The following is a 27572-nucleotide window of genomic DNA, read 5'->3' as shown; positions in this document are numbered from 1 at the left end:
AGTTGCAAGGGTTTTCCTTCCCACAGTAAACCAGGGGGAGATGCAGGCAAAATCCTCTCCTTACCCTTTAGCGGTTTTCTCTTCCTTCCAGCCTGAATGTAAGTCTGACACTGGGAGAGAGGAAACTAGAGAGAGTGGAGGCGGCTCCAACACGCAAGCGCTAGAGGGGGGTGGGCGAGAGGTTGCAACCCAGGCTACTACAGGGAGAGTTGCTGCAGAGAGACCCTTGAGAGTTTTGCACAGGAACTCCTGTCCTTTGTCTCCAAACCAACGCTGCCTTATGACAGTTGTTTACCTAACAGTCGGGCAAAGAGCTCAGCGCCTTCAGGTTATTTCTGGGGCAAATATTTAGATGTAGGGCTTCACTTCGGTATGCTCCTGGGTTGGCCCATGGCTATAACAGGGGATCTGCAGAACTCTGGCATCAAAAAAAGTTTGGCATCACAATCAAAACTTCCTGATCAGATGCCATTTAGTATCCTAGTGGGTTCAGGTCCAGCAACTTTTTAGAATGATAGCATTCCATTCAGATTTTGTATAATTATGCAGTTTAAATCCCTGAAGATTTAAGAACCTAGTTATGTTAGGAATACTTTACTGTTTCTGTGTATTGAATAGTATAGTATATGGTGTGTGAGTAAAATAAGCAGTATACTCCGCTCATACTAAATGGGAACAGCAACCCAAAAATGTGTTTTGTTCCTTGTAAGTAATTGTCTATAGTAACCATGTATGGTATAAGGGAAGATGGCTCCATTTCAGTGTCTTATTCCAAGTATTTTTATTTGTCTTGTGTGTGTTCATGGTTTACTGCCAGATTTCTCTTTACTTCTGCTTTCTGCCTCCCAGGGACGTAAGTGTTTTGTTCATTGCTGGACTCAGATCCAAGTAACTGATAGATTGGGGTTTTTAAATGGGAGAAGAGCCATTATAGTTTCTTTGTGCCAGCAGCCTTTAATATTTTAAATCAACTTTGTTCCTAGCAAACTCAAATCTAATTAGCAGTGCAATACTACATGTTTTAGGATTGAAGTAGGATTGTAGGCTTACAAAATATGTATATACCGTAGGTCTACTCAGTAGTAAAATTCAATGGGACTTACTCCCAGATAAGTGTGCATAAGATAATAACCTAAGGTTTAGGAATAGTTTTAGGCAGCAATCCTATACACCGTTACCTCAGAGTAAACCCATTGAATTAATTAGGATTTACTTCTGAGTAGACATGCAGAGGATTGCACTGTTAGTCTGCTTAATACCTCCTGCACTCCATTTAATTTTTTTTTACAAATTGTAAACTTTGGGTTTTCAATAAAGTTCCCAGGTTTTTCTCTCCCCAGCCCATCTTGTGTTGTTTAGGACCTGGAGAATTCAAAAGCTTGTTTTGTGACATTTTAGTTGGCCCTAATAAAAGCTATTTCTCTACTTTGGCTTGAGCCTTGTGTTTATGAATGCTCATTCACAATTAGATTATGAATGTTCATTCACAATTAGATTGGATCAAAATGGTGCTGATGTTGATCGTAAGCATCTGTTATGGGATTTGGTCTTTGAAGATTTTATATGTGTGAAAATCACAGTTTGCTTAGCAAAATTATGAGCAATGGTGGCTTTGCTGCCTGTGTGTATTAACATGAACCCTCCTGTTCTGCTCTCTGCTTGTTCCACTCTGTATTCTGGATCACTGGGTTAATCTGTGGAGAGCTGAAGTAAGAAGACGCTAGGATGGATTCTAGTCCTGCACCAAGCCCAAACATTCCATTCTAGTCAGGTTCAGAAAACACCTTAAAGCACGGCTTCAACCATGGTGAATAAGGCTTTTTGCCTTATTCATCCTGGTTAAAGCCATGGTTTAAGGTGTCTTCTGAACAGGGCCAATGTGTTTAAAGTTGTAGCTCATCTCTTTATTTGGAACACATAGCAGATTAGACAGTTATGAAGATGATGGATTTTGACAAGTTGGGTTTGTAGATTCAATTGGCACAAACAAGGCTTCTTGGGCCATGTTAAAGGCACAGGAGGAGCAAGCCCATTAAAAAAGTTGGCAACCACTGTTACGATTTGGTTTCTCCTTGTCATTTCCCCCCTGATCCTTCAGTTCATGTGTCCATTTCCTTTTCAGTTTCCATCATTCATCTGATGTACTTACTAAACTAAAACAACAGGCTTGTGGCACCTTAAAGACTCACCTAAGCTTTCCGGGACTAGAATCCATTTCATCAGATGGAGTGTTGTCTTCAGTTGGCAAATATATAGATGCTGGGTGGGTGGGTAGAGAATGTGTGTATGTGCATGTAAAAGGTGACATTAGGTGGCAATGAAATGCAAAATAGTGTATAACAATTTAATTAAAGCTTAAATACATGCAAAGCTAGCACTGTGACTGACCATTCACAAAAGCATTTCTAGGTGCTAATATATCAGTATCTCTAGTGGGACAAGTGTTAATTGACTCAGCTGTGCTAAGATGATTGTGTTAGCACCCATTGCTCTTGTGAATGCTCACTGTGCTTAATTTACATACATTTAAGGTTCAGTTGAATTGTCATATACTTTGGCATTTCATGGCCATCTAACCCCACCTTTAAAAAATAATAATCCTCTAACCGCTCCCCCATCTATATATTTACTTGCAAACCGAGAATAATGCTTCAGACATCTGATGAATTGGACTTGCAGTTAATTTTTTAAGGTGCCACAAGACTCTTGTTACTATCTTCTGCAACAGACCAAAATCACTAAAACTCTGGAACAGCTTACAAAGCTGCTGTTCATGAAAGCACATACCACAATAAACTAGTTAATGTCAAAGGTGCCTCCTCACTTTGTTCCAGAAATCTAGTGATATTGCCAGTTAGCTGGAGTACTTATTTCAGATTTAACTGGTTATTGTACTAATTAATGCAATAAAATTTGGAATCCTTTGTAGCACATTTTTCTAACCACATGTTAGGCCATATGTGAGCAATTTTGTAGACTTGCCCAAATCCTGTTTTTTAAAACAATGAATGAATATAGCAACCCCCCTACAAATATGGTGAGAAAAGGGAGCAGAGACAACTGGGACCAGGGACTGGCTGTGGGATACATTTTGTGTCCAGATGTTTATAGTCTAGGGAAAGGGCAATCACCCATTGAGATGGCCACACACATTTGTGAGAGGTGAGTCATGAGAAAACACAGAAGGCTCTTAAAAGTCACAGACAGGCAAGGCTAGTTAACCCTTTAAGTAGACAGTGAAGGAAGAAAATTCTTAAGTTCTTTATTGAGGATAACATTCCATTAATTTTAAAGAGCCAATAGGATCCAGCAGAAAGATTATACTATTCTTTAAACTAATTATATTTGATGAACATAACACAACAGAGCCCAAAGGATTCTTAAATGGTACACACTTGCAGCACACTCAGGGTGGGAGCCTTGTTAGTTTGTTGACACATCAAAGTGTTTTGTGGCTCTTTAAACATTTGGGCATAAGCTTTTGTGGACTAGAGACCACTTCATCAGATGCATCTGATGAAATAGACCCTAGTTCACGAAAGTTAATGCCATTAGGAATTTGCAAAACTCTTTGATGTTTTAAATCCTATGCATGTAGTCTTTAGTAAATATGCTTAGGATTTAAGCCAAAGGAAGTAAGGCTTACTCCTGAGTAAACATGCATAGGGCCAGACTGTTGTTATGCCATGAGTTTTCAAGGGCAAGAGGCTAACCTAATCAAGGACAGGATTTTACCTATCAAAGATCATGCTACCTCAGGACTTGCAGTTGCTTTTTTAAAATTAACAATACAGTTTCTTCTTCTGCAATATATTATATTGTGAGAGGGAAAGATAGAACCTACTCTATTGCTTGTGTATTACTCCATCTCCTCCATTCCTACCTTGTTTATTTCAGGTTGTAAGCCTTTAGGGTCAGCACAATACTTCTATGCTCTGCTCAGCACCTAGCACACACTGCTGGGAGTGGAGTAATGAATGTTTACTATTAAGTGTAGTAAGTAATGATAGTAGGAAGCTGCAATCGTATGCACACTTTATATGGGCGTAAGCTCCACTCAGTACAATGGAACTTCCTTCTGCATAAGTTTGTGCTGTTAGAGTATGATTTGAACAAAGGGAATCTTTTTCACATATATTGCAATGGACACACACACACCACTCACTATTTCATCACTTAATAACTTTTCACTCAGTCAAATGTGTGAAATTCTGCTAGGAAAACAAATCTTTATTTGGTTATTATGAAGATGGGAAGAGGATGCAGAAAGACCCAACATGTACAGAGTCTATATATCTAGTCTAGAGAAACAAGGTGGATAAAGTGATAAATTAGGCTGGAAACATTTCTGGGTTGCATCCAGAGGGATTTATTCTAACGCTAAGAAATCATTGCTCTTCTGTTGTATATTACAAGCAAAACTGCAATGGACTTTCCACGTTATTTGGGGATATAGTGCTTTTTCTCTGTATACATCTCACTGTGCTCCATCCATGATGAAATGCCTGTTTTAAGGCTTAGTCACTGGCAGTAAGAGAGCCTAGGGCTAAACTATGATGGTATTTTTGGCCTTGCCTACCACTGGAATTGGACCTCTCCAGAATTTCTCCCAAATGGAATTTGGTCCTCAGGCTGAAAAAGGTTCTGTACCAGCAAAGGAGATCGTTACCTTGTTGTAGTGCTGGAGCTTGAGTATCTCAAGGATGCCATCAGCTAAACTGTGAAGGGACACCCAAGACAGGAAGGTCATGGTAGAGAGGTCAGACTAAATACGATCCCTGGGGAAGGTAACGGCAAACCACCCCAGTATTCTTGCCATGAAAACTAAATGGATCAGTACAACCAGAGATATGTCGGTATACCATCGGAAGATGGGACCCCCAGGTCGGAAGATGGTCAAAATGCTATGATATTCTGGAGGTGATGGACTCGACCTTGGGGGAACTAGGGGTGGCAACGGCCGACAGAAAGCTCTGGCGTGGGCTGGTCCATGAAGTCACGAAGAGTCGGAAGCTACTGAACGAATAAACAACAAACCCTCCTATAAAGGCATCTTTTTGTGATCAGTGGCTGCTTTTATTCATGCCCATAAATTTTAACGTACAAAGATCAAGGCTGTTCTCTCTCTCTCTTTCTTCCCCTACCTCTTTCTCTCTCACACACACACAGACCGTATAAATTACTTTACTATGCACAGGATATCGCTACTACTTGCTTAGCTTTAATTCTATTCACAAAATAAGGTTTCTGCTGTAAAGATTGCCATTGGAATATAGGAATGTGACTTATACTGAGTCAGAAACTCAGTCCATCTAGTTCAGGAATGTTTATGATAACTAGCAGCAGGCTCCCTGGAGTTTCAGATAGGAGTTTCTCTCAGCCCCTTCTACAGATGCTGGGGACTGAGCCGGAGATATTCTGCATGTCCAGCACTGACACCTTCTGCATGCTCTGTCACTGAGCTCCTGCCCTTCCACATATGTTATACTCCCCTGCAGATAGTACAGGAAAAGATACTCCCTCACTTGCCCAGCTCAGAAAGTACGTAACTCTGTGAAAGTCAAATAATGGTATGTTGAAGCATCTGAAATGATGAGGCATATCAATTCACAACATGTGGAAGTTGAAATGCAAATCTTAGCCTATATTTCTTCAAAGCCCTCAACTGATTCAAAGCAGGGGTCTGCAACTTGCAGCCACACAGATGTTGTTGGACTGCAAATGCCATTGGCCCCAGCCAGCAGGGGCAGTAGTCCTGGAATCCAGCAGCATCTGGAAGGCTGCAGGTTGTTCACCCCCTAATTTAAACTGCCTGGAACAAAGATGGCGGTTTTATCGGGCTTTGAGGCGGCCCAAGTCATTTTGCTGCCTGAGGCAGAGGAGCACGTGGTGCCTGTCTCTCCATCCAAGTCACAGTGCATAATAACCTGGGCTGCTCAAGTTATTTTGACACCTGAGGCAGAAAATCTCAAAAGTGCTTCTTCCTCTTCCTGGCAGTAAAAATACAACCATCATTAATTAAATAACTAACAATTGGCTGCCCTTTCAAGACACCTAAAATTTGCTGCCTGAGGCAGCTGCCTCACTCTGCATAATGGTAGGACCAGTCCTGGCTGGGCGCTAGTGGAAATGTGAGATGTGGGCTATGGGCTAGAAGGGACATTTGTGGATTGAGGTGATTTAGGGGGAGACATCACCCCACTGCCAGACATCTGAGTATAAACACAAGCCCTCATGCTCAGCTCTACATTATTCCAAAGGGTAATGCATTTCTTCTTCTTCTTTACCTGGACTTTGTGTGGGGGCAAGAGATGTTAATGGGTGAGGGGAAGAGAGAGAGAATATTTATTGTAGCAATGTTAAAAAGTTTTTTGCCTCCTCATCAATCAATCTGGGAATGAAGGTGCAGGGGAATAGTAGTGAGGGTCTAGCAGCCACTTCTCAATGTCTCCTCCTACGCTTTTGACCTAATTATTAAACTCCCCAGGCTCCAGAAAGGCATATGGGTTTAATTATTAGGCAGTGAGGTTAGGATATTACTGGAGGGAAAATGGTCCACTGGTAAATAAATGTTGGTAAGTAAAGTGTTATGCAAGACGAAAGCTTTTCTCTCCTGCTGAGACTGTTGATGCCTTCTGGGAATGAACAGGGAGAAGGAAGATTTATAATTGGAAAAAGGGGAAAAATGTTTTAGATCCTGAGAGTTATTGCGTGTGAAAAATCTCCAAGATAGCCAACACCAGGGGTTCAAAATCATTGCGATCCAGGAGGTCTCAAAGGCATTTGGTCACCTGAAAGGTCATGAGAATGTTAGACAACAATGTACTCTTTATAAAAATGCTATTTAGATGGGCTTATCCAGAAAATCAGCGCAAAGTATGACTTATAAAGTTTTAGTAATCATAGGAGAATCCAGAAAGTCCAAATTTAAACATAGCTGAAAAATATCCACTACACACATCCTGGAAGAGGGGATGACCTTGCATTGGACAGGGAAACAGCCATGTCAGCCAGAGGAGACAAGAGAGTCACACTGTGGTTTATTTTTTAAAAAAGTGATCCAATGCTTGAGAAAGGGAGCACGCCGCCTGTAGAGGAACTGAACCTGATCATAAGGCAAATGGTGTAGAACAGCCTTCCCCAACTAGGTGTTGCCAGATCTGTTGGACTACAACCCCCATAATCCCCACCCAGCTCTGCAGGCTGGGGATTGTGGGAATTGTACTCCAACACTTAGGGAGGATACCAGCTTGCAGAATGCTGCCATGTATAAATGCTATACAGTGTATAAAGACTATTAGACTAATATCCATTCTGGTGTCAGTTTCTCATTTTCCTCCAATTAATGGAAGTTCGGAAGTCATGGGGTTGTATCCAATATTTAACCTAAGTCCCATTCATTCCTACAAGTCTACGCTAAGTAGGACTAACATTGGATACAACCCATAATTTCAAAATAGAAACAGGTTTCTTTGTAAGAATTTAAGCCTGCACTCCTCTGCAGACTTACCTGGGAGTAAGTTCTGTTGAACTTAATGGGACTTACATCTGAGTAGACATATATAGGACTGCACTGAAAGTGTTATAGGTATAACTAATTGGCTGTATTGACATTTGTGCTGTGCCTGGTGGCGCAGATAAAAATACACACACCTTTTTTTTTTAAAGTTCTGGTAATAGATTAAAGACCTTTTAGTTGAGTAAATCATTTGCCTTTACTATTATAAGCATTTTTCTGAGATATTGAAGGAAGCATGAGAAAATCTTAATAAACAAAAGCAGCCATCTGTTGGACAGAAAGGCCATCTTTTAAAGTTTCTTGTTTATTTACAGTAACAAACCAGAAACGAGAATTTTAAAAAACAGCTATCCGTTAACTGCACTGATTAAAATTTGTTGCCATGATTAATCAACTATATTAGTTGATTCATTTACTGATTAAGACTGTAATCCTGTGCATGCTCAGTAAACATGAGTAGATCAGTTGCAAGTCCTGCTGGTCTTGTATTTTTGTCTGAATGTGTTTCCTAATAGTAACTTCTACAGTGTACAGTGATATTTTTGAAAAATGAGGGAAATGCAATAAAGTTTAAAACCGCACATATCTTGCATTCCTGTGCTGAGAATACTTTATTAGATGTAATCACATTTGCGTCCCGTTGCTTTCACAACAAATGCATGTTGTCTATTGCCTTGGGGGACATATAATTAGAAAACGTTTCAACTAAATTTAATGTATGTTGCTGCCTGCTATAAATCCCCTTTACTCATTATAGATGAGACAAATACTATCTTAACTCATAAAACCACCCGTCTGCATTGTGAATGTTCTCTCTTTGGTGGATCAAAACTTTGGCTTACTGGCTATTCAGGAATGTTTCAGACAACATTCCCAATGTGATAGCTTGTAGGAGGAAGAAACTTTTATAGCCCTTTCGGTTCTACATCTGGTGATCTGATAATCTAAGAACAGAATCTGTTCGCTGGAAAGGATTACTGTCAATGGCGTAACTCATTCCTAAACAAGTCTAGAGCCATGGTAATGATTTCAAGTTATCAGCCAAGTCAGAACAAGAGCCAGGACAGGACACAGATTTCCTGTCCCACAGGAAATTCCAACCACTCAGTGACATACAATATTTTGAGTAGAGTTTTAAAAAAGCTCAGCTTTTGTGTTGGTGTTATGATGATTTTAATATATATTTATATTTGTTCTTTCAGTAGCAGTCTGGAAGTTGTCATTTCAGATGCTGCTAAGGGTCACCACAAGGCGGCACTCATTTGCTCGAATGAAAGTTTCAAGAAGACCTATGCAACCTTCCCCAATCTGGTGGCTCTCCAAATGGTTTGGACTTCAACTCCCATCAGCCCCAGCCAGCATGGCCATTGGGCAGGAATGATGGGAGTTGTAGTCCAAAACCATCTGGTGGGCATCAGATTGGAGGAGAGGGCATCAAAACAAGGGCACATTACACACTCTGAAGATTTCTGTGGCCATTGCCTGGATTGAAAATATACCAATCCCTTTGGCAGAGCCAGAGAGCAGGGCTTGGAGAAAATGGGCCAAATATGGCAAATGGGCTAAATATTTGTAAACTGTCCAGAGAGCTTCAACTATGGGGTGATATATACAGTAAATGTAATTATTATTAATAATAATAATAACAACAACACCATTAGCAGAGTCCCAAATGAGAAAGTTTTGATTGGGGCATGCTAAATCTGGTGGGGCATTGGTGGAACCTTGTGTTTGCTGGCTTTTAAGAACCTGGTAGTGATTACTTTGGGTTGCAATCCTATGCATGGCTAGCTGAGGAATGCCCGTTATGAAAACATAGGTCAAATTAGTGTGAGATATAACACACTAATGTGTTCATTGCGAGGCAACAAAGCCATTTCCATAAATGATCTAGCTGTGTGCCATTTTACTCCCAAATAGAAGCCCAGTTCCTGTCGGTCTTTACTCAAGACTTCTGCAATATTAAATTAAAATATACACTTTTCAAAGCACATATACATGTTGATGGTTTCGTACATTTCTGATTAAATTACAGACTTATTAGAGAAAAGTCATTATATCCTGAAGCTAAAAAGGGGGCACTAACTGTGATTATTTGAGAATATTGTCTTGAGGTGTTTTTCTTATCACTCGAGCTGGAAGTAGAGCTCATGTTTTCAATTGTGGGTAAATTTAAAGCTTGTGCAGGATGGGGAACAGAATAAATATACTCAAAGCAGATTTGAATGTGGGATGGAGAAACAAGGGAAGGATGTTTGCCTTGGTATGGGCATAAAGGCTGATGAGCTGTGCCACACAATCACACTGTGATAAGGTTTAACATGAGGTGGGGTTTAGACGTTACACTCACAGCCCATATTGTCCACACAAAGTGATGTGTGAAGCGGATTATGCATCTGTAGTCTGTATGCGTGATACTGCCCGATTTTGGATCAACATGATAGCATCAAAACACAGATTGGGAGTTCACAGAAACTAGCAGATCTTAAGATGCTCAACTTGCATGGTATTTCCTACAGGTTGGTGGACCAGAGGCCATCAGAGCCTATGCATGCAGACTTCCTCTATTGATGAACGTGAGAGCCTTCCCTATATGATGCAGTGAATATATGGGAAGACAGTGTTACACAGCCTGCCCTTTAATCATAAAACAGTCCATCCAGCTCTTGAATTTATACCCCATGGGAAAGAAAGGGCCAGCGTAGCCCTTGCATGCGTGTGGCTACGTTTTCCGATAAGCCCAGGTACATAAACGCTGCTACGTATTTCATCTAATAGTTATTGCTGCCCTCCCAGTACTAGCTGTTCTTGGTCATGATTGCTCAATTGGGCCTGCTGTAGAGTTTTAATAGCTCATCTACTGTTATATGTACTAGCGCTCTGCTTGATTTCTCCCATCTGGTTTCATTAATTAATGCTAAAAGAGATATTCAACCTAAATTACTAATATGCAATTTACTTTTTTTTAAAGGAGTCATAATGTTGTACTCGAGAGTCATAATGTTGTACTGGTGAGGACATGAAGGGAATTTTTAAGTGGCTACTTGCTGCCACCTAGTGGGCATGAAGAAATTTTCCCTTAAATTTGTAAGTAACGCCACCCCCTTATGATTCTCATCGCTGCAAAGCATTAATCCACTAGTAGGACAAGCACTAGCCCTGCAATAATAGATCCCTTATCTAGTCCCACCAACCAGCAGGCCGCCCACAGCATATACAGCATCATTTGATAAGACCCCAGTAACATTAGTGCTGTGGAAAGGAATGTGAATAGAAATAAGGCACTACAGAAGAGTAAATTCCTGGGATCCAGTACCAACTTGATCTGTTGTGTTCTTCTCCAGTCCAGGTCTGGGACCTCTTCACCACTGACACCAGGCAGGTACAGAAAAGGTGATTTGACCAAGTTTTCATACTTTGGCATCAGCTAAACTAAGGATCACGTTAGTGAATGTAAGTGTATCCTACATAAACACATAGTTTTCTGAGAACAGATCATCCACACCCTTGTTTTAAGATTATATCTTCAATCAGTTATGCTATATTTGTATCATTCTGGTGTGCACAGGAGATGTGGAGTTCTTTCTAATTTCTAAATGAACTAGAAGTCACACAAAGACAACCTTTACATGATCAGCTATAATATTGCTATAATATTACAGCATCCTCTAAAGTCTCTTCAACATTTAGAGGACAAATTACATTCAAAAGGAATGCAACATTCAAAGACCCAAAGGTTTTTCTTGCCTTTTTTCAAAGTGTAAAGCCTTGGGGGAAGGCAGTTTAGAGTGAGGGATGGGGTGAGGTTACTAAAAACATTCTTTGCATAACATTTCCCAAAGCTGCTCCATCCTCCTGGATTCCAGATCCATGTTTACGATTTTACATAGTTTATGTAAAACTCTATGGAGGGGAAAGTAGCTAGCAGAGGGGAGAGAGATTTTGAGTTCCTCCATTCAAAATCTGAATATAATTTCCCAGTTATTTCACATGCTCAAGAAGTGAATCAGATGACAGCATGAGCTGAGAAAGTCAGTAAGCCTTAGCAAGATCATCTTTTTCACTGTAAGATAAATAATAACATAAATGACAACAGGGTTATTTGAAGACAGAACTTTGATCACTTGAATGTTGGACTAGATGGGCCCTTTAGTATAATCCAAGCAATTTTTATGCTGCCTGCTTCCAAACTATATCATTCCCTAAATTTGTAAACAGGAGCATAAGGCTGCAACCCTATGCACACTTACTCAAGGGTAAGCCTCACTGAACACAATGGAATTTAGTTCTGGGTAAACGTGCCTAAGATTTTGCCATGCAAGAAGCAGGACTATATTTCTTTATGTGTAATCAGTAACCCATACAACAACACCTTCGTGTTATAAGAATAATGCAATTTGTAAAATGTTCATCATTACAAAATAGTTACAGAAAACGCTTTGTTGATTTCCAGTTTCTTTGTTATATTCTTAGACTAACTTTTGCAAGTTTCATATGTATTTGACTGCTGACTAATCTCATTTTTAATGGCTATGACTTGATCCTCCAGTTGTTTCAGCAGGTCAGCCTTACTTTGTTTAATCTGGTTCAGATCTTGAATCTTCTTTTCTAAATCTGAAATGAAAAAGTAACATAATGTGCACCACTAGGTAAATGAAACCCTAATCACTCTGTTAGATTCTAAATCAGTAGGGAACCCTTTTCATATAAGCTTGTCAGTCAAGGAATCCCTGCATTAGGGTTATAGAATCATATAATTTTAGAATGAGAAGGGACCTTGAAAGTCATGTAGTCCAACCTCCTGCTCAGTGCAGGGATATGCAACTAGAATATCCCTGGTAGATGACCGAAAGACCAAAAGACTGATACTACAGCACTGGAAGGTAAATGCTCACCTCCTATCATGCAATGGATTGAAGCCCTAACAATACCAGCAACATTTGAAAGGGTGGTATATAGGTGCTACTTTTGAATGGACATATATATGAATATTCTGAGAACTTTCACACAGGGGAAAATCACATTTCCTTACCGTGGCTCTCTCCCTGGTTCTCCTCCACATTTGAAACGAGCAGAATTACATGGAAAAGAGACCAGCAACCATGTTGGCTGTACATTTCAATGAGACAGTGTCCTCTGGTGGGCATTTTATAGCGCAAACTCCCCTGCACTTGCAGGAAATCCTAACAAATCCAACATACCTCAGAAGAGTTGGATTTTCTGAGATTTATTTTGTGACGCTAAAACTGAGAAAAGAAGCAGGAGATATGTCGGAGGCTGACAGCATTGTCAAAATTACCCGTGAACATCCGTGAGTGGCCAGTAAAGAGAGCGCCATAAAGCACTCGTTTAAAGAATATGTTAGCCTGCTTTTATTGAAATTTATGTATAATCTACTTTTCCTAGAATCCTGTAATAATTGGAACTGAGATTGATAAAGCATGTAGTTCTACTATATATTTTCTTTTCTTTTGGAACATCTTGTTTTTGCTCTACCCCTTTTCTTGTTGTTGTTGTTGTTGAAATTACAATAAAAAATAATATAATTTAAAACATCTAGTCCAACCCCCTGTTCAGTGCAGGAATCTGCAACGATAGCATCCCTGATAGATGGCTTGTAGGCCTCTGTTTAAATATCTATAGCCAAGGAGAGCCCACTTTTTTCCAAAGCAGTCTGTTCCATCCTTAAACAATGCTTTACCACGAGGAAGTTTCTCCTAATGTTTAGGTGAAATCGACTTCCTTGCAACTGCAACGTAGGCACTTTTAAACCTCTGTGATGCAGAGGCAGCCATGGCACATCCTGCCTGCTCATTTCCTGGTCCCGTCACCCAGCCGCCATCACTCTCCCATCGGTTGTGGGGAGCAGAAATACAGGTATGTCACACATACCTATTTTCTTTGCATTTCTGTCACAGAACCCCTCTCTGTTACTGAATGATTCAGTCTGAATAGAGAACGTGCCTCAGAAGAGGGACAGAAAGAAGTTAGTAGATACTGGTAGAATACTGGGTGACTGGCAGTTGATTGGCAAAGGTTTCAATAGCTTTTCCCTCCTTGTAAATTAGACTGTTAGAATCATATTCTGTAATAGCTTAGCTGTTGCTTCCATAGTTGTATATGCAGGTTATCCCAACGTATGGCTCATTGGTTGTAGGAGGTAACTAGTCCTGCTCATGTGCCATTATTGTGCACCTGGCTTCAACTGATAGATCTTGGAATTCTGATAAAAAAACACACAAAGTAGATCCTGGAGGTCTGAAGTGGTCCATGCTTACTGTAGAACGCAGCAAACAGAATGGCTCTGTATTGCAGGGGAACATCAGCAGTGTTGAGCAACCTCTTTTTTCTGAGATATGAGTCTTCCATTATTGATCTTCTAATTGAAGAATCCATGGTAATCTGGCATGGAACCCTAGGATCCCCCAGAACACTGTTTGGAAACCACTTTTCTAGATGATGTTATCTTTTAAGACTGCTAGTGTTAGTTTACTCAAATCGTGTGTGTGTGTGTGTGTGTGTGTGTAATAAAGTACAATATATTGTTATGAGATTTAGCATTTGAACTAGATGACCTCCAAAGATCCCTTCCAATTTGGTGATTTCATGATTGTAGAACTGGGGCCTGGGTAAGAGTCTGCTAAAAGGCTAAACTGGTTGGATAGAAGATTATTTTAATAGCCTGCCAAGTATCTCCTTATGGTTAGGTAAATTAGAAGCAATATGTTTCCCTGGGAACTAAATATTTGGCTGACTGTTTTCAATAGCCAGCAGGCATCTGAAAAGGAAAGAGAATGCCATTCTTTCCCCATTCCAGTTGAATCCAATGTCTGTAAGAGGATACTGCAGTTTATGTCAGACATAGGCCCAGTTCACACTCAATGAGAAGCCATCATAGGGGGTGGCCAGCATTTTGAATATTCAGGGTGTGGCCGTGGCATGCCATAGCTTCTCGTTATGTGTGAACCTGGCGAGGGTGGTTTTTGGGGGTGGTGACAAGCAACCCACTTGTCAATGGGTTATAGGTGGCTTATCAACCAGACCAACAACCCCTCGCCAGTTTTGCATGTAATGAGAAGCCATTGCAACGTGGGCTTGGATTGCCAACCTGGCAGCTGTGGGTACAGTCCCACTTGCTGTAAAACTCCTTCCAGTGGTCTGCTAAGTAAGGCAAGAAGTTGGATCAACTTGTGTACCATTACAATATAACAATATTCATGTCATGCAAAATATTCATGTGTCATTGTGGGTGTGTAAATGCAAGATGTATACCTGCTATTCTTTTTGTTTTCTCTTCCGTCTCTTTAGCCAATTCTTCTGCCTCTTTTTTCAACTGGTTCAGTTTCTCTAAGGTTTTGAATGGAAGGCCTTTGGCTTTCAGTTCTTGCAAGTTGGCATATTCTTTTTTAAGATTAGCAAATTCCTACAATTACAAGTACCGAGTTTGACAATAATTCCCAATAGATTCAATGACATGTAAAAGAAAGAGAGGGAAACGGGGGGGGGGGGCAGAAGATGGAGAGAGAAATGACAGTTTCATATTTTACTCATCCAATGTTTCTTTATAGTGGTCCTATTGTCAGGCTGATGCCCAGTCTCCCTGATGTGTATCTTGAATCAGACTCAGAGCCTGAAAGAGAAGTAGACCAGCCAAGACAGGAAGTGGTGGAGGAAATTGTCTAAGGCACTCCAGGAGTCAAGGAGAATCTTCCCAGGAAGTTATGAAACAGGAGGCCCAGGTTCAGAGATGGTCTTCCTGCTTCTCCCCCTCCCTGGAAACTCAGTCTTTGTCAGAGGGGGAGGGAGTATTGGAGTTGACAGATCCCAGAGTCCACCGCACTGGGTCAAGCAGGGGGACTTGGGAGGAGGTGGCAGGTGGTTTGCTGCGCTAGCCACTCTCCAGGGGTTACAACTTGAAGCATGTAGGTGAAAGCCTGTCTGGCACAGTACGAAACTGTCCATTTAGTTGATAGGCAACTGCCTTGCTTTGTTAGGCTAATTAAGCTTAGCGGATAGCTCCTAACATTCACACTCCCTTCAGGTGTGAAGATCTGTCTATTTACTGAATAAAGCCTTGTGGATTGCACAGCAGACCTCTTTATTATCTCACATCTCAGCAGGAGGACTTGTAATCACGACACCCATGCCTACCTATGACCAACTGGGGTCCTTACAGTTCTTTCAATCAGCCCTAAAGATACATTTATTCTTGGTGGCCTTCTTTTAAGGGTTTTTAATTGACCTGTTGAATGGACTCTGTTTAGTTGGCTTGTTTTAATTTTGCTATTGGCTCTTATTGGTTCATCCTGGTTTTAGTTTTGTGTTGTTGTTGTTGTTTTTTATTATTATTATTATTATTATTTGACTTCAAAGGGTTTTTACCCTTAAAGGTAGCCTAGGAATATTTTAAAATAACTAAGCCATCTTAAGTCTAATACATTTCAACAAAACTTGCACTGTAATCCTATTCAAGTCTACACCAAATCAATTCCCAATTAGTTCAAGGGGGCTTACTCCCAGGAAAGTGGGTACAGAAATACAGCCTTAATCACAACTAACTTTCAATGGATCAAAGCCTAACAGGAGTAAATAAAGGCATGTAAGTTATCATACTCATTTTCTGCTTCTTATTCAAATGGAAAAGAAGATACATTACCTTATTAGTTGCCATAGCTTGTTTTTGTGCCTTTTCTGCCTCTGATCTTGCATTTGTTACTTGGTTCCTATTCATTTGCATTTTAGTCTTCATGGAAGTTATTTCATCTTCCAGCTCTGACTGTTTTTCTGAAAAGTCCTGTAATTCAGCATCCGTCTTATTCATTTGGTCCCCAGCCTGCAAAAGGACCATAATAATCAATGGGATATTCGTCACTCAACAAGACAAAGAGAGCAAGGTGGAATCTTGGGAACTAACTGGTGTATTCTGACGTACGCTTTTCTAAGGCAACAACCTGCTTCTCCAGATGCATGAAATGGACTGAGAAGATGTACTTCAGTTGTATGAAGACATACTTCAGTGTGGATGGGGGAGACACTGCCTTCCCAAACCTGGGGTCCTCCAGATGTTTTGAACTACAACTCCCAGCATTCCTGACTATGGCTGTGGCAGATAGGTATTGAAGTCAAAAACCTCCGGAGAGCATCAGGCTGGGAAAAGCTGCACTAGAGGGTAAACCAAGTGAGCAAGCCGAGAACTGAAATGATAGGAAAGATAGTGGCAGGGGAAAAACCCATCTTAAAAGCTGGGGTTCTAAATAGAAATAAAAACACATTTTGCTGAATAATAAGGCAAAAACTCAACTATGCAAATTTTCTGCTTGGGGCCATTTTAAGTCTGGAAATGCAGTTGCCACTGCTGCCCCCACTAGAAAGGGCTCCTTTGAGGCAGGCGTTCAACAGATGATGCTTTTAAATCACTGCACCTGTTGAATTTGTGTATAAGGCGGTTTTTGAGGGCACAAGGAGTCCAGGTTGAATAAAAGATGACAACCAGATCTGCAAAGTACAAATGCACACAGTCGTGCACATTTGGTCTTTACACACATGTACAAAGTCCTTCTTTGCAGATCAAGGGGAGGAACATTCCTATTTGTGTGTGAGTAGACTTCACATCTCAAGCAAACCTTTCCTACCTAACTGAGACTTGACATGACTCAGATTGAAAGTAGGGAGGGTAGTGCTCTATCAGCAGGAGCCCTGACAGCAGCCTTATAGGATGGTGTCTGGCTTTTCCTCCTACTATGTTAAAGCTCAACGTTGAGAGGGGAAAAAAACAGCATTAAGCATGTGTGTGTATTATTTTGAATATGTAAGTTACTGAGAAGTTTCATGCCCCACCTTTTAGAAATGTAACGTGAAAACACTTGACTCAAAACCTGACACAATGAATAAAAGCAGTTCTGTTAGCTTCAAAAGTTGATATGATTGCAACACATTCGTAGCGTTTCAAGAAAACTGAATGCTTTCATATTGGGTTAAAGCCAATTGAACCAAGAGCTGCAAGTCTTGGAAAATAAATGCCATTGACATTTTCTCATTTGCACATATGTTGCTTTTCAAATACTCTGATTTAAGCTAATTGCAAAAGATATGAGGCTACCTCTGAGATTTTTGCTTTTGTTTCTTCTATTTTTCCATGAAACTTTGCAATGTCATCTCTGGCTTGCCCTTGAACATTTTCCACTTCTTTGAAGCTGCTTATTACTTCATCAGGAGCTGGGAGAGCTTTCACTATTTCCCTAATTGGAAAAAAAACATATGGTCCAAATTTTCAGAAATGCAAGAGACTCACTAGGTTCAAGTATTATTATAATTATATCACACCATAGCTTTACAGAGAAATAAACAAACAAACAAAAAAAGCAAGGTCTTGGTCCCAAAAACTTTACAATCAAAATTTAGATGGGGGTGGAGAGAATATTTTATTTATTTATTTATTTATTTATTTATTTATAGCCCACCTTTTTTCCTCCAAGGAACCCAAGGCTGTGTGTCCATAATCCTCCTCCTCTGCATTTTATCCTCACAACAACCACTCTGTGAGGTAGGTTGGGCTGAGAGTCTGTGACTGGCCCAAAGTCACCCAGTATGTTTCCATGGCCAAGTGGGGACTAGAACCCGGATCTCCCGGCTCCCAGTCCAACAGTTTAGCCACTACATCACACTGGCTCTGTAAGAACGTCACTATAAAAGAGAATTTCTCTATAAAAGAGACCATTCAGATGATTCATTTCACACTGGTCTACCCATTGGGTGACCAGTAACATGTAGGCATTTGATTGTACTTCATAAATGTAAACAAAAGCAGATATAAAAATATAATTTCCTATGATTTAGAGTTGGTTTTCACATGGCAGCAGGAACTAAGAGATTATTGAACTTACTCAGCTTCTTGTGCTTTTGCCAAAACTTCCTGCGTCTCTTCCACTTGCTTATTTAACTCGTTCACGTAAGTTTCAGAGTCCTCACAGTGTGAAATCAGGCTCTTGAGTTTGCCAAGTACATTTGTAAGCTCTTGGGACGTCCCTGGCAAGTTGATGCCCAGGACATAATTTGCAACTTTCTCTATGTCTTCTGGTGGAGCACTCTCCTCTGGGAAAAGGGAGGAGAGGGCAGAATAAGTTCAATGTTTTTGCACCTTCAGCATTAATACTGTGAAGCTGATTTGCTCAGAAAAGAAGAAATAACTCAGTGGTAGAACACATGCTTTGCATGCAGAAGGCCCCCAGGGTTAATCCCCGGTATTTCCAGGTAGGACTCGGAGAGAATCCTGCCTGAAGCGATGGAGAACAGGGACAGTCAGTGCAGACAACATCAAGCCCTCATCTAGACGGGCCAATGGTCTGATCCAGTATAAGTCAGCTTCCCATCTATCTTATTCCTTTGAACATTTTATTATATGTTATTATGATTATTTATTTATTTAAAATATTTATATCCTGCCCTATATCAATAAGATCTCAGGGCGGCGTACAGATAAAAGCATACAGTATAAAAGAGTAAATATACACAGCTAAAAACAAACTAAACCATAAACCAAGTTAAAACAATATATAATTTAAAAGCAGTAAAACTATTAAAACAGTTAAAACAATGTGCCAACTTAGTGAACTCAGCCATTAAAAGCTTTGTTAAAAAGCCATATTTTCACTTGGTGCTGGAATAAAATCAGCGTTGGCGCCAGTCGGGCCTCCAAGGGGAGGGCATTCCACAGTCGGGGTGCCACCACAGAGAAAGCCCTCTCCCTTGTCCCATCATAGCGAATGTGTCGTGCTGGTGGGATGCGGAGAAGGGCTCCTCCAACGGATCTCAAGTCTCGGGCAGGCATATATAAGGAGAGGTGCTCCCTCAAGTATCGAGGTCCCAAGCTGTTTATGTTTTGTGGTTTTGTGTTTCTTTTCATTGTTGTTAATAAATGTTTACTTAAGTATGATACTTGTATGAAATTTGCCCTATCCTTTCCATTACACGGAGCCATCTATTGGCTGAATTATAGTGCAATGCCGGCACTTCACACAGACAATAGATCGGAATAACGCCCCGTTTCACGTCATCTCCATTTTTTCTGAAAGTGGAATAAAGGGGGGAAGTGCAGGAGATGACCTGGAGGTTGACGACAACGTCCATCATCTGACATGATTGACTTGTGGGTGGAGTAGAAATGGAGTTTAAGCTATGTGTAGATGTCCTTTTGTGTAGAAGGACCATGAGCTCATTTCAGTTCTGATACTGAAAACAAATCCCAAAGTTCAGAAGGTGCTTGGAGGCACTATGCTCTTTAATTCAAAGCGTGTGTCTTTTGAACCCAAATCTGCAGTTCTAGTAAAAAACCAGAAGAGATCCAAGAAGCCTGAAGTCTGGCCACCTTTGCTTTCTTACAGGGTTTGTAACCCACAGAAGAACTAGCTAGCTTTCATCAAATGCTTAATGTTGCCAATAAATGGTCATGTTTGTGGATATATAATATTGGTCCAGTTCAGACAACACACTAAACCATGATGGTTAAGCATTTTGAGCTAAACGTTATGGCTTAGCATGTCATGTGAACCATGACTTAGTGTGTCATGTAAACCATTCCTAACTATGGTGGCTACATAACCACGGTTTAAACTTGCTCACTAACCATTTGCTGCAAAAGGGTTAGCAGCCTAAACATGGCTTAGCATGTTGTCTGAACAGTCCCATTGTAGATATATAAGGACTGAGAGAATTTTTTTTTTTTTTGCTTTTTCTCTTTTGTATTCTATTTGTTTACAATTTTTAAAAAATCCTTATAGTTACATGGGATAATACCTCTGAAGTACGTCGAACACTCAAAAATGCTAAGTATTAAGTGATTTTATAAAACATGTACCAAACAGGATTCCTCTAACATATTAGATAAACATACAGCCTTATTGAAGATGGAAGAAGGGCATTCCAGCACATTTACCTAAGAGAAAGTTCTTCACTTTCTTGATCAGCTCTTTGATGTTTTCTCCTTCCTTTTGTATTTGCTGTTTACTTTTCACCAGCTCTCCATTTATCTGTGAGGCTTTCTTCTTGGTATCCTCAGTCATCTTCCTGATACTTTCAATCTATGGATATATATATTTAAATAATGAACTGATTTTTCTTAGTATTAACGTTTACTGATTTGGTAAACTGATCTTTCTTCAATGTATTTATCTCCCTACATCCATAATTGATAGGATGTTCCAAAGCATAATCATCTCATCATTTCCCCCCTAACTTTAGGTTCTCAGTTCACCTGCATCCTAAATGCTAGCATTAAGCTAAGGAGCCTATAGGTGGGGTGATGAGAGATGGACAAGCTTGAAGTCGAGTCCTAGGGAATATTTTTCACCAACTGAACTCGTTTTAAACCAAATAGTTTTCCTTACCCTAATGCCAGTACCACCTAGAACCTGAAGCTTAACATATCTAGCACCTGGTTTAGCAATCAAAATTATCCTAAATCAACAGGAATCATGGTTGCTGTATCCTCACTGCTATTACCTTCATTACTGTGGTAATGTAGTAGTGGAGGAAGTATATAAGTGGGGCTGGATTATGTGGGAATAACTGAGTATAGAAAGAAGGGGAGTATTAGTGTGGTTCTTCCCACATTGTCCCTCCATTCCTACACTGCTGACAGAGTACAGGAACAGCCGCTGAGGAGCAGCTACCTTACTACTCTTGCAATTAAGAACTGGTCCTTCTGTCTTGGACATAGAATATTCCATTTCCTAGGACATAAAAGAAGAAGAGGAGGAGGAGGAGGAGGAGGAGGAAGTTGTTTAGACTTGACCTGGACATCTGAATGCAAAGCTTTCTGAAGTCCTGGATTCACTTGGTGCTGTGGACTTATAACCCACTGTATGCTGTAGGAAAACTACTGTCCTGTCTTGCAAGGAATATAAATATTGTAACACTCCTTGAAGTTCAAAAGTGCTGCATATGTGATAAATATAGATGTTGAAACATACACTGGCTGTACATAACAATACCTTATTGTCAGATCCTTGCAGTTGATTGGTCAAGTTATTTAACAAGGCGGCTGTTTCACCAGCTTTTTCAGCAGCATTTGTAGAAAGAGGGAGTGCTCCATTACAATTTGGACCACCGCAATGTTTTCCCCCCTGGTTGTCTCGACATAAAGCGCCACCGCATTCTGCCACAACACAAGGCAAGTTTCCTGGTACCCCACATATCTGCATGAAAACATATGTACTGTGAAAATTACTCTTGTAATGTTGTATAAATGGCTGCCTGATGGCGCCGTTTGTGAAGGAATTGGTATATGGAAATAGACGAGTCGCCATTTTAAAAGAAAATGGTGACCCTTGAAGAGGTAGACAGCTGTTGGTGCTTGCAATGGGTCCACGTAAGGAGCCGGTGGCTCATACAGCTCAGCAGGAGGCTCATGGAGCACGTTGGGGACACACACACGAGCAAGGCAGCTGCTTGGTGGTTAGCTGGGAAAGCTGGGCTCTGAAGTGATCTGAAGCACTTCGGATCACTCTGACCCACTTCGGAATGCTCCAGACCCATTCTGGATTTGGACCAAAATGGCTCGAAGGGCCCTGGTTCAGTTCAGAATTCGGATCCAGAATTGAAGCAGTGTACAGCCCTATTTAAAGTATCGTATTTGTATACTTCTTTCTCAAAAGGGTGGAAGTTGGAAGCCTTCTCTTAAGCTGGTGATGTTCAAAAACAATCTACCATTAGAAAACCCTTCACAATTACACGTCTGCCAAGAAACCAACAACACATACCCTGGAACTCCTGTGTGTTGTGAGGGAGGAAACATGCAAGGGGTAAAGGGTTAGTTCATGCAGCTCTTCCCCAACTGGGTGGCCCATTGGGATGACGGGATTGCAACTCCCATCGTCCCATTGGCCTGTGGGCTAAGATTGGTTTATGGGTTGATTTTAATTAATGTCAAAAAAGAAAAAAAAACTTTATCAGGAGAAAGCCTTCCAAAGTGCCTAACAACATCCTATTTCTCAGGACAGCTTACACAATTAACAAAACAAAACACACACATTTGAGGTCACACCAGCATCACTACTGGTATGCCATATTGTAATTAATTAGCTATCGTGTTGTGTCTTCATTCTGTGCAGTAAAGCTGTAATTTATCCAGTACAGTAATCATCTCACCTTTTCATTTAGATTTTGAATATCTGAAGTCTTGAACTTCATCAGTGGATCCAATGTCATGCTTTCCTTTGGGACCAGACCATCTAACATGGCAAGTATAGTGCTTCTGGTTTTTCCTCCATGCATTATGATAGACTTTGTTCCATTGATTCTCTCTCCAGCGGATAACATTATTTGGTAAGAATCCCTTATTTTGTTGAGGGAATCTGAATTGAATGACAGTGATTTACCTGGAGCAGGTAACATACTTTCACATCACAATATCTTCAGGACAAAACCCACTAAATTACGTGGGTTCTTGTTTAAGGACAACTCACTGCCAAGCTAGAAGTGACACTAAATGCGTCACTTGAACTTGTGTTTGTTTCATTTATTTATTTATTTGTTACTGTCAACTGATAGCTGCCATGGGGGCTCCCAATTTTTGCTGGAATCATGGTGTGTGAGGAAGTTTTTTTTTAATCCTTTCCTCCCCTGCCACAGTCCCAATGGCAATTGTGCCTCCACCCCAAGCTGCTATTAGCCCCAGAACAGAAGTAATTGTTCCTCCCCCCTTCACACACACACCCAGGTTATATCCTCCATGCTCCTAGCATACTGCTAGCACAAAATAAATGCTACATAATAGAATTGACTGAGGTATGGAAATAATACCATTCATTTATTTAGTCCACTTAAATCTCTTCTATCATGAAATTCAAGGTGGCATATGTGGGTTTACCAAGCAGGCATAGACCATGCACAGATTGCTTAGCTTAAGCAAGGTGGTTACATCATGTATCTTCACCCTGTCCTACTTTTAATATACATGTGAACATCAGCTGGGCCAAGAGTGGGTCCCTACTCACACATATTTTAAATGGTACAAAGCTAGAAATTAATGAAACTTCACCTTGAGTTTTACAGAGTTATTCACACACCAGAACAAAAAAGTCTTACAAACACTATTCCGTTATCAATGGGAGTGCATTTAGGCCTATTTGATACTCATTGCTCCTAACCAATGAATTAGGCTCCAGATCTCAAAGTTGTCTTGGAGCCCGGTCTCCAACCTTGGAGCCAAGAAACAAAACAATCCTGTGGGCCCCCATAGGATTGCTTTCTGAAACTATGGCCATGGCTAGACCAGGCCTATATCCCGGGATTGTCCCGGAATTATCCCTGTACATTCAAATGACACACAGGGGATCCCAGGAGCGGGCAGGGACAATCCCTCCATTTGCCTGGGATAGTCCTTAGGTCTAGCTAAGGCCTATATCACCATGTGTTATGCAAGCTGTTCAACGTGGCAAGTCACCAAGTTGTCAAGTTTTCACCATAAACAATTAGAAAGTTACAGTTAAAGTTAAATTCTGAAGGCCTGAAACATCTGTGCTGGAAGCTGGTGAAAACCTTTTAAATTTCAATGCTGTGACATTTAATACTTGGCCTTCCTACCTTGGAGTCGAATGTGATTAATTGTGTGATGCAGCTCAGTTTTCTTTTGCAGGGTTACAGAAAGCTGGTCAGCATCTTTCCTTAAGTCTTCCATCATCCTGCTGAACTCAGGAAACTGATCCTCAAAGTCAGACTGCAGATACATTTGTGAAATCTTTTTTCTAAAAAGAACAGCAGAGCAGCAGTAATCTTTGATTTACAGTTAAGAATAGTATTTTAGCTAGATTTAGCATCTAGCCTAGTATTGATGTGCAAATAATGCAAATTCTTTCAGCCTGTTTTCAGAAGTGGCCACTTGCAAAAGAAAAAGAAAAAAGAGAGGGGTTGTCAGACAAAATAGCTACTTTGACAAGGGTGTACATTCAATTTAACAATAGCTTTGTGGTTCACATTACTAATATTTACCATCGATGCATTCAAAACTTTTAAAAAGGTCAGTTGTAGCATCAGTTGTAATGACAGCACAGGTTAAATGTAAAGGAAATACCAATTTGAGGCACCAAAGTTTCAAAAGGTGCTTGGGATCAGGAACTGTGTTGTGTTGTGGGTGGGTGGGTGAGATGTGAATCTTTGGTGGCTGAACTAGGACCCCAGGCTTCCAAGGAGCCTATTCCTGCCCCAAGACCTCAGGATGTCTATAGTGATATTATTTGTAATCCTATAGTTGTGTTATATGATGATTGGCTGAGCAACGTACTGTTACAGGAAACAAATCCTAAATGCCATTTTTGGTAGAAAGGTGGGATATAACTACCTAAGTAATAAATCTTACCTAATGTGGTCATGATCCTTCTTAATATTCAAGAGCATCTCTGAGGACAGGATGGGGCTTTTTAAAATTCTTTCTGTTTCAGAAATTGTATTATCGTAGCCTTTGAAGTCTATATCACAGCCAGGCATTGTCTTCCTCTTGTCTCCTAAGGTTGCAGCAAATCTCATTAATGTTTGGATTTTCTGAGACAGGGAACTAATAATATTATCCCACTGATCAAAACAAACATGACAACGGGGGCAGGAAGGAAATTCCTGGTCATAACCCCTGGCACATTGGTCACAGAACCTTCCAGTGACTCCAGCACGGCAGTTGCACACTCCAGTGTCTTTATCACACTCGGGCTTCAGAGTTCCGTCTTTGTTACACTTACATGCTGGTGGGGATAAAAATGATAGGGTATCATTATTGTTATCAGCCAACGAAGTTACAGGTGGGGAAACAAACTTCATCCTACTTACAAATACAGTGGGCCTGAGGATCGCCAAAATAATTTTCATCACATACGTCACAACGTTTTCCAGTATAGCCCAATTTACATGGACATTGACCTGTAAACTGTAAAAGAGTCTACAGTAAGAAAAGGGCTGAATTGGCTCCCTGCCTACCTTCTAAATACATGTTGCCTTTGATGTGCTAATTTGTCTGCCAACTCATTTGTATGTAAGCATTTATTTTCTGTTCCTGTTCTGATCTCTAAAATATATATTTCAAAATTTGCTTAATTTGTTTCTTTCCACCAACAAGTTGGAGCAATGAAGAATGTCCCCCACAGTTTGACTAAAGCACCAACTTAGAGCTGGCTGCTCCTTGCTATAGAATTATGATCAGGGTATAGGCAATTGCATGCATTGAACATAAGAACATAACAAGTGCTGCAGCTTAAATCCAAAGGTCACTAGATGTCTTGGGAGATACCTCTTTAATTAAAAGGCCTTTTACGCACAGAGGATATACAAAAGGCCTCCTCTCTCTACAGGCAAACAGAGCCACTTTCCCATGGTGCAGTCCCATGTCCCTTGGCACACGGGCAGGGCCCTATCACATTGCTCATTTCCACCCAACTGCACCCTCCTGGGATGGGAAAGACCAATGGGATTGCTCCCAGCAATGGAGTTATTTGATACACACACATTGTTCACAGGCATGGGACTGCACCATGGGCAAGTAGTTCCTGCATCACTGAGGCCATAGCTAGACCTAAGATTTATCCCAGGATTGTCCTGGGGTCCAACCTGTTCATCTAAGAGCCACACAGGGCATCCAGCACTCAGGCAGGGATGAACCCGGGATGATCCTGGGTTAAACCTTAAGTCTAGCTACAGCCTGAGTGTTTGTGTGAAAGAGGCGGTAATGTCACTTGACTATTGATCCATGCAAAGCAGCTTAATCAGTATTTAACTCTTTATCTTTAGATTTCAGGCACCAATGTTTTTTTTTTACTGAATCTAGGCTAGCAAACTTGTCAGTTCTCATTTTGTTTTGCCCCTCACTACCCCAGTATAAATTTTCACATGTGTTTCCTGTACAAGTGTTTCCTTCTTCTAGCTGTTGCAGAAGAAATCCTAAAATATACATTATAACGTATAATTTGATCATTAACTCAATAATCGTACCTGATCACACAAGTTATTTTGGGAGTGCCTTGGATTGCAGTCACATCTGTGACATCCGGTTCCCTGGATCAGGTTCCAGTAACCAGAAGCGCACTGGTCACACTTGGCGCCGATGACATTAGGCAAACAAGGGCACACTCCAGTTGTTTGGTCACACATGCAGTCATCATTTCCAGATGGGCATTCTGCTGGGTTTACACCCAAAAGGTTGCAATCACATTCTGAAAAAAAAAAAGAGTTATGGTTATGGAGATCATTGATCCTTTATAAAATCATGTTCCACTAGCATTGTAAGTTAACATTAGATAACTTGCATTTATCTATGACTTTGTCCTCAAATGCTTCTGTTCCTGCCTAATAGTTCTATTTTTCCAGTAGGAACAGGTGCTCCTCTGCTTTTAACCCCTTTCTGGTGGGGTTTCTTGGGTTTCTGTTGTTGGTCCCCTGCTATTTTCTCTACAAACTTTGATCCCATGGTTTTTAGGAGCTCATTCATAGAAAGCCCCAGCCAAGTCTCCCACTCTATTCAGTCCAATATTTTGACATGGATTCCTCATATTTGCACTTCAAGGTCTCATTGCCATCTCAAATGTAGGGAAATATGGATTGCTTAAAATACGTTCCATCTGTGGTTCAGTTTGTCAGATGCCTTTCATACCACTGTCTGCCTAGCGACAGAATCAGATTTTTCTGTTTTCGAATTTACGCAAATTCACAAATGTGAAAATGCGCAAATTTCCCCAAATGTGCAAATTTCCCCCAAATGTGCATTTTCACAGTTTAGCTTATGAGGGAAATGCACATTTTTGGCTGGGGTGTGTTTTTTTTCTGGCGTATTTTTCCACAGTGAAATTTGCACAATATCCCTGAAGGTTAAAGAAAGTTCTGCAAGTCTGTGGAATCTGCGTGACAGAGGAGAGGCCAGTCTTCTGCGGGATCCATGGGTTGGATTCATAAAAATCTGAACTCATTTAGTTCCATTGCCAATTTCTGTGGAATCCCTACTCAAATGTAATATCTTCAAGACTGAGCTTCTCAAACGTCCTCATTCTTCCCTTCCTTGAGTTCTCTCCACATTCATTGT

General features: G+C 40.6%; 1 protein-coding gene across 1 annotated transcript in view; it reads right to left on the bottom strand.

The window, feature by feature from the left end:
• Positions 1-11942: 11942 nt before the first annotated feature.
• LAMB4 (laminin subunit beta 4) overlaps positions 11943-27572 on the bottom strand; it is a 52545-nt gene continuing 36915 nt past the window's right edge. The window contains exons 22-33 of the mRNA XM_063134145.1: positions 26489-26709; positions 25334-25430; positions 24873-25248; positions 24101-24261; positions 22664-22869; positions 21508-21711; positions 20451-20595; positions 18403-18610; positions 17619-17757; positions 16176-16352; positions 14792-14942; positions 11943-12133 (exon numbers count right to left, since the gene is read on the bottom strand). Coding sequence (XP_062990215.1) covers positions 11994-12133; positions 14792-14942; positions 16176-16352; positions 17619-17757; positions 18403-18610; positions 20451-20595; positions 21508-21711; positions 22664-22869; positions 24101-24261; positions 24873-25248; positions 25334-25430; positions 26489-26709 — 2225 coding nt within the window. The 3' untranslated portion in view covers positions 11943-11993. The remainder of the gene's footprint in view (positions 12134-14791; positions 14943-16175; positions 16353-17618; positions 17758-18402; positions 18611-20450; positions 20596-21507; positions 21712-22663; positions 22870-24100; positions 24262-24872; positions 25249-25333; positions 25431-26488; positions 26710-27572) is intronic.

The sequence above is a fragment of the Elgaria multicarinata genome, chromosome 9, assembly GCF_023053635.1.
Source record: "Elgaria multicarinata webbii isolate HBS135686 ecotype San Diego chromosome 9, rElgMul1.1.pri, whole genome shotgun sequence".
Lineage (NCBI taxonomy): Eukaryota > Metazoa > Chordata > Lepidosauria > Squamata > Anguidae > Elgaria > Elgaria multicarinata.
This window is presented reverse-complemented; position numbering and strand designations above follow the sequence as displayed.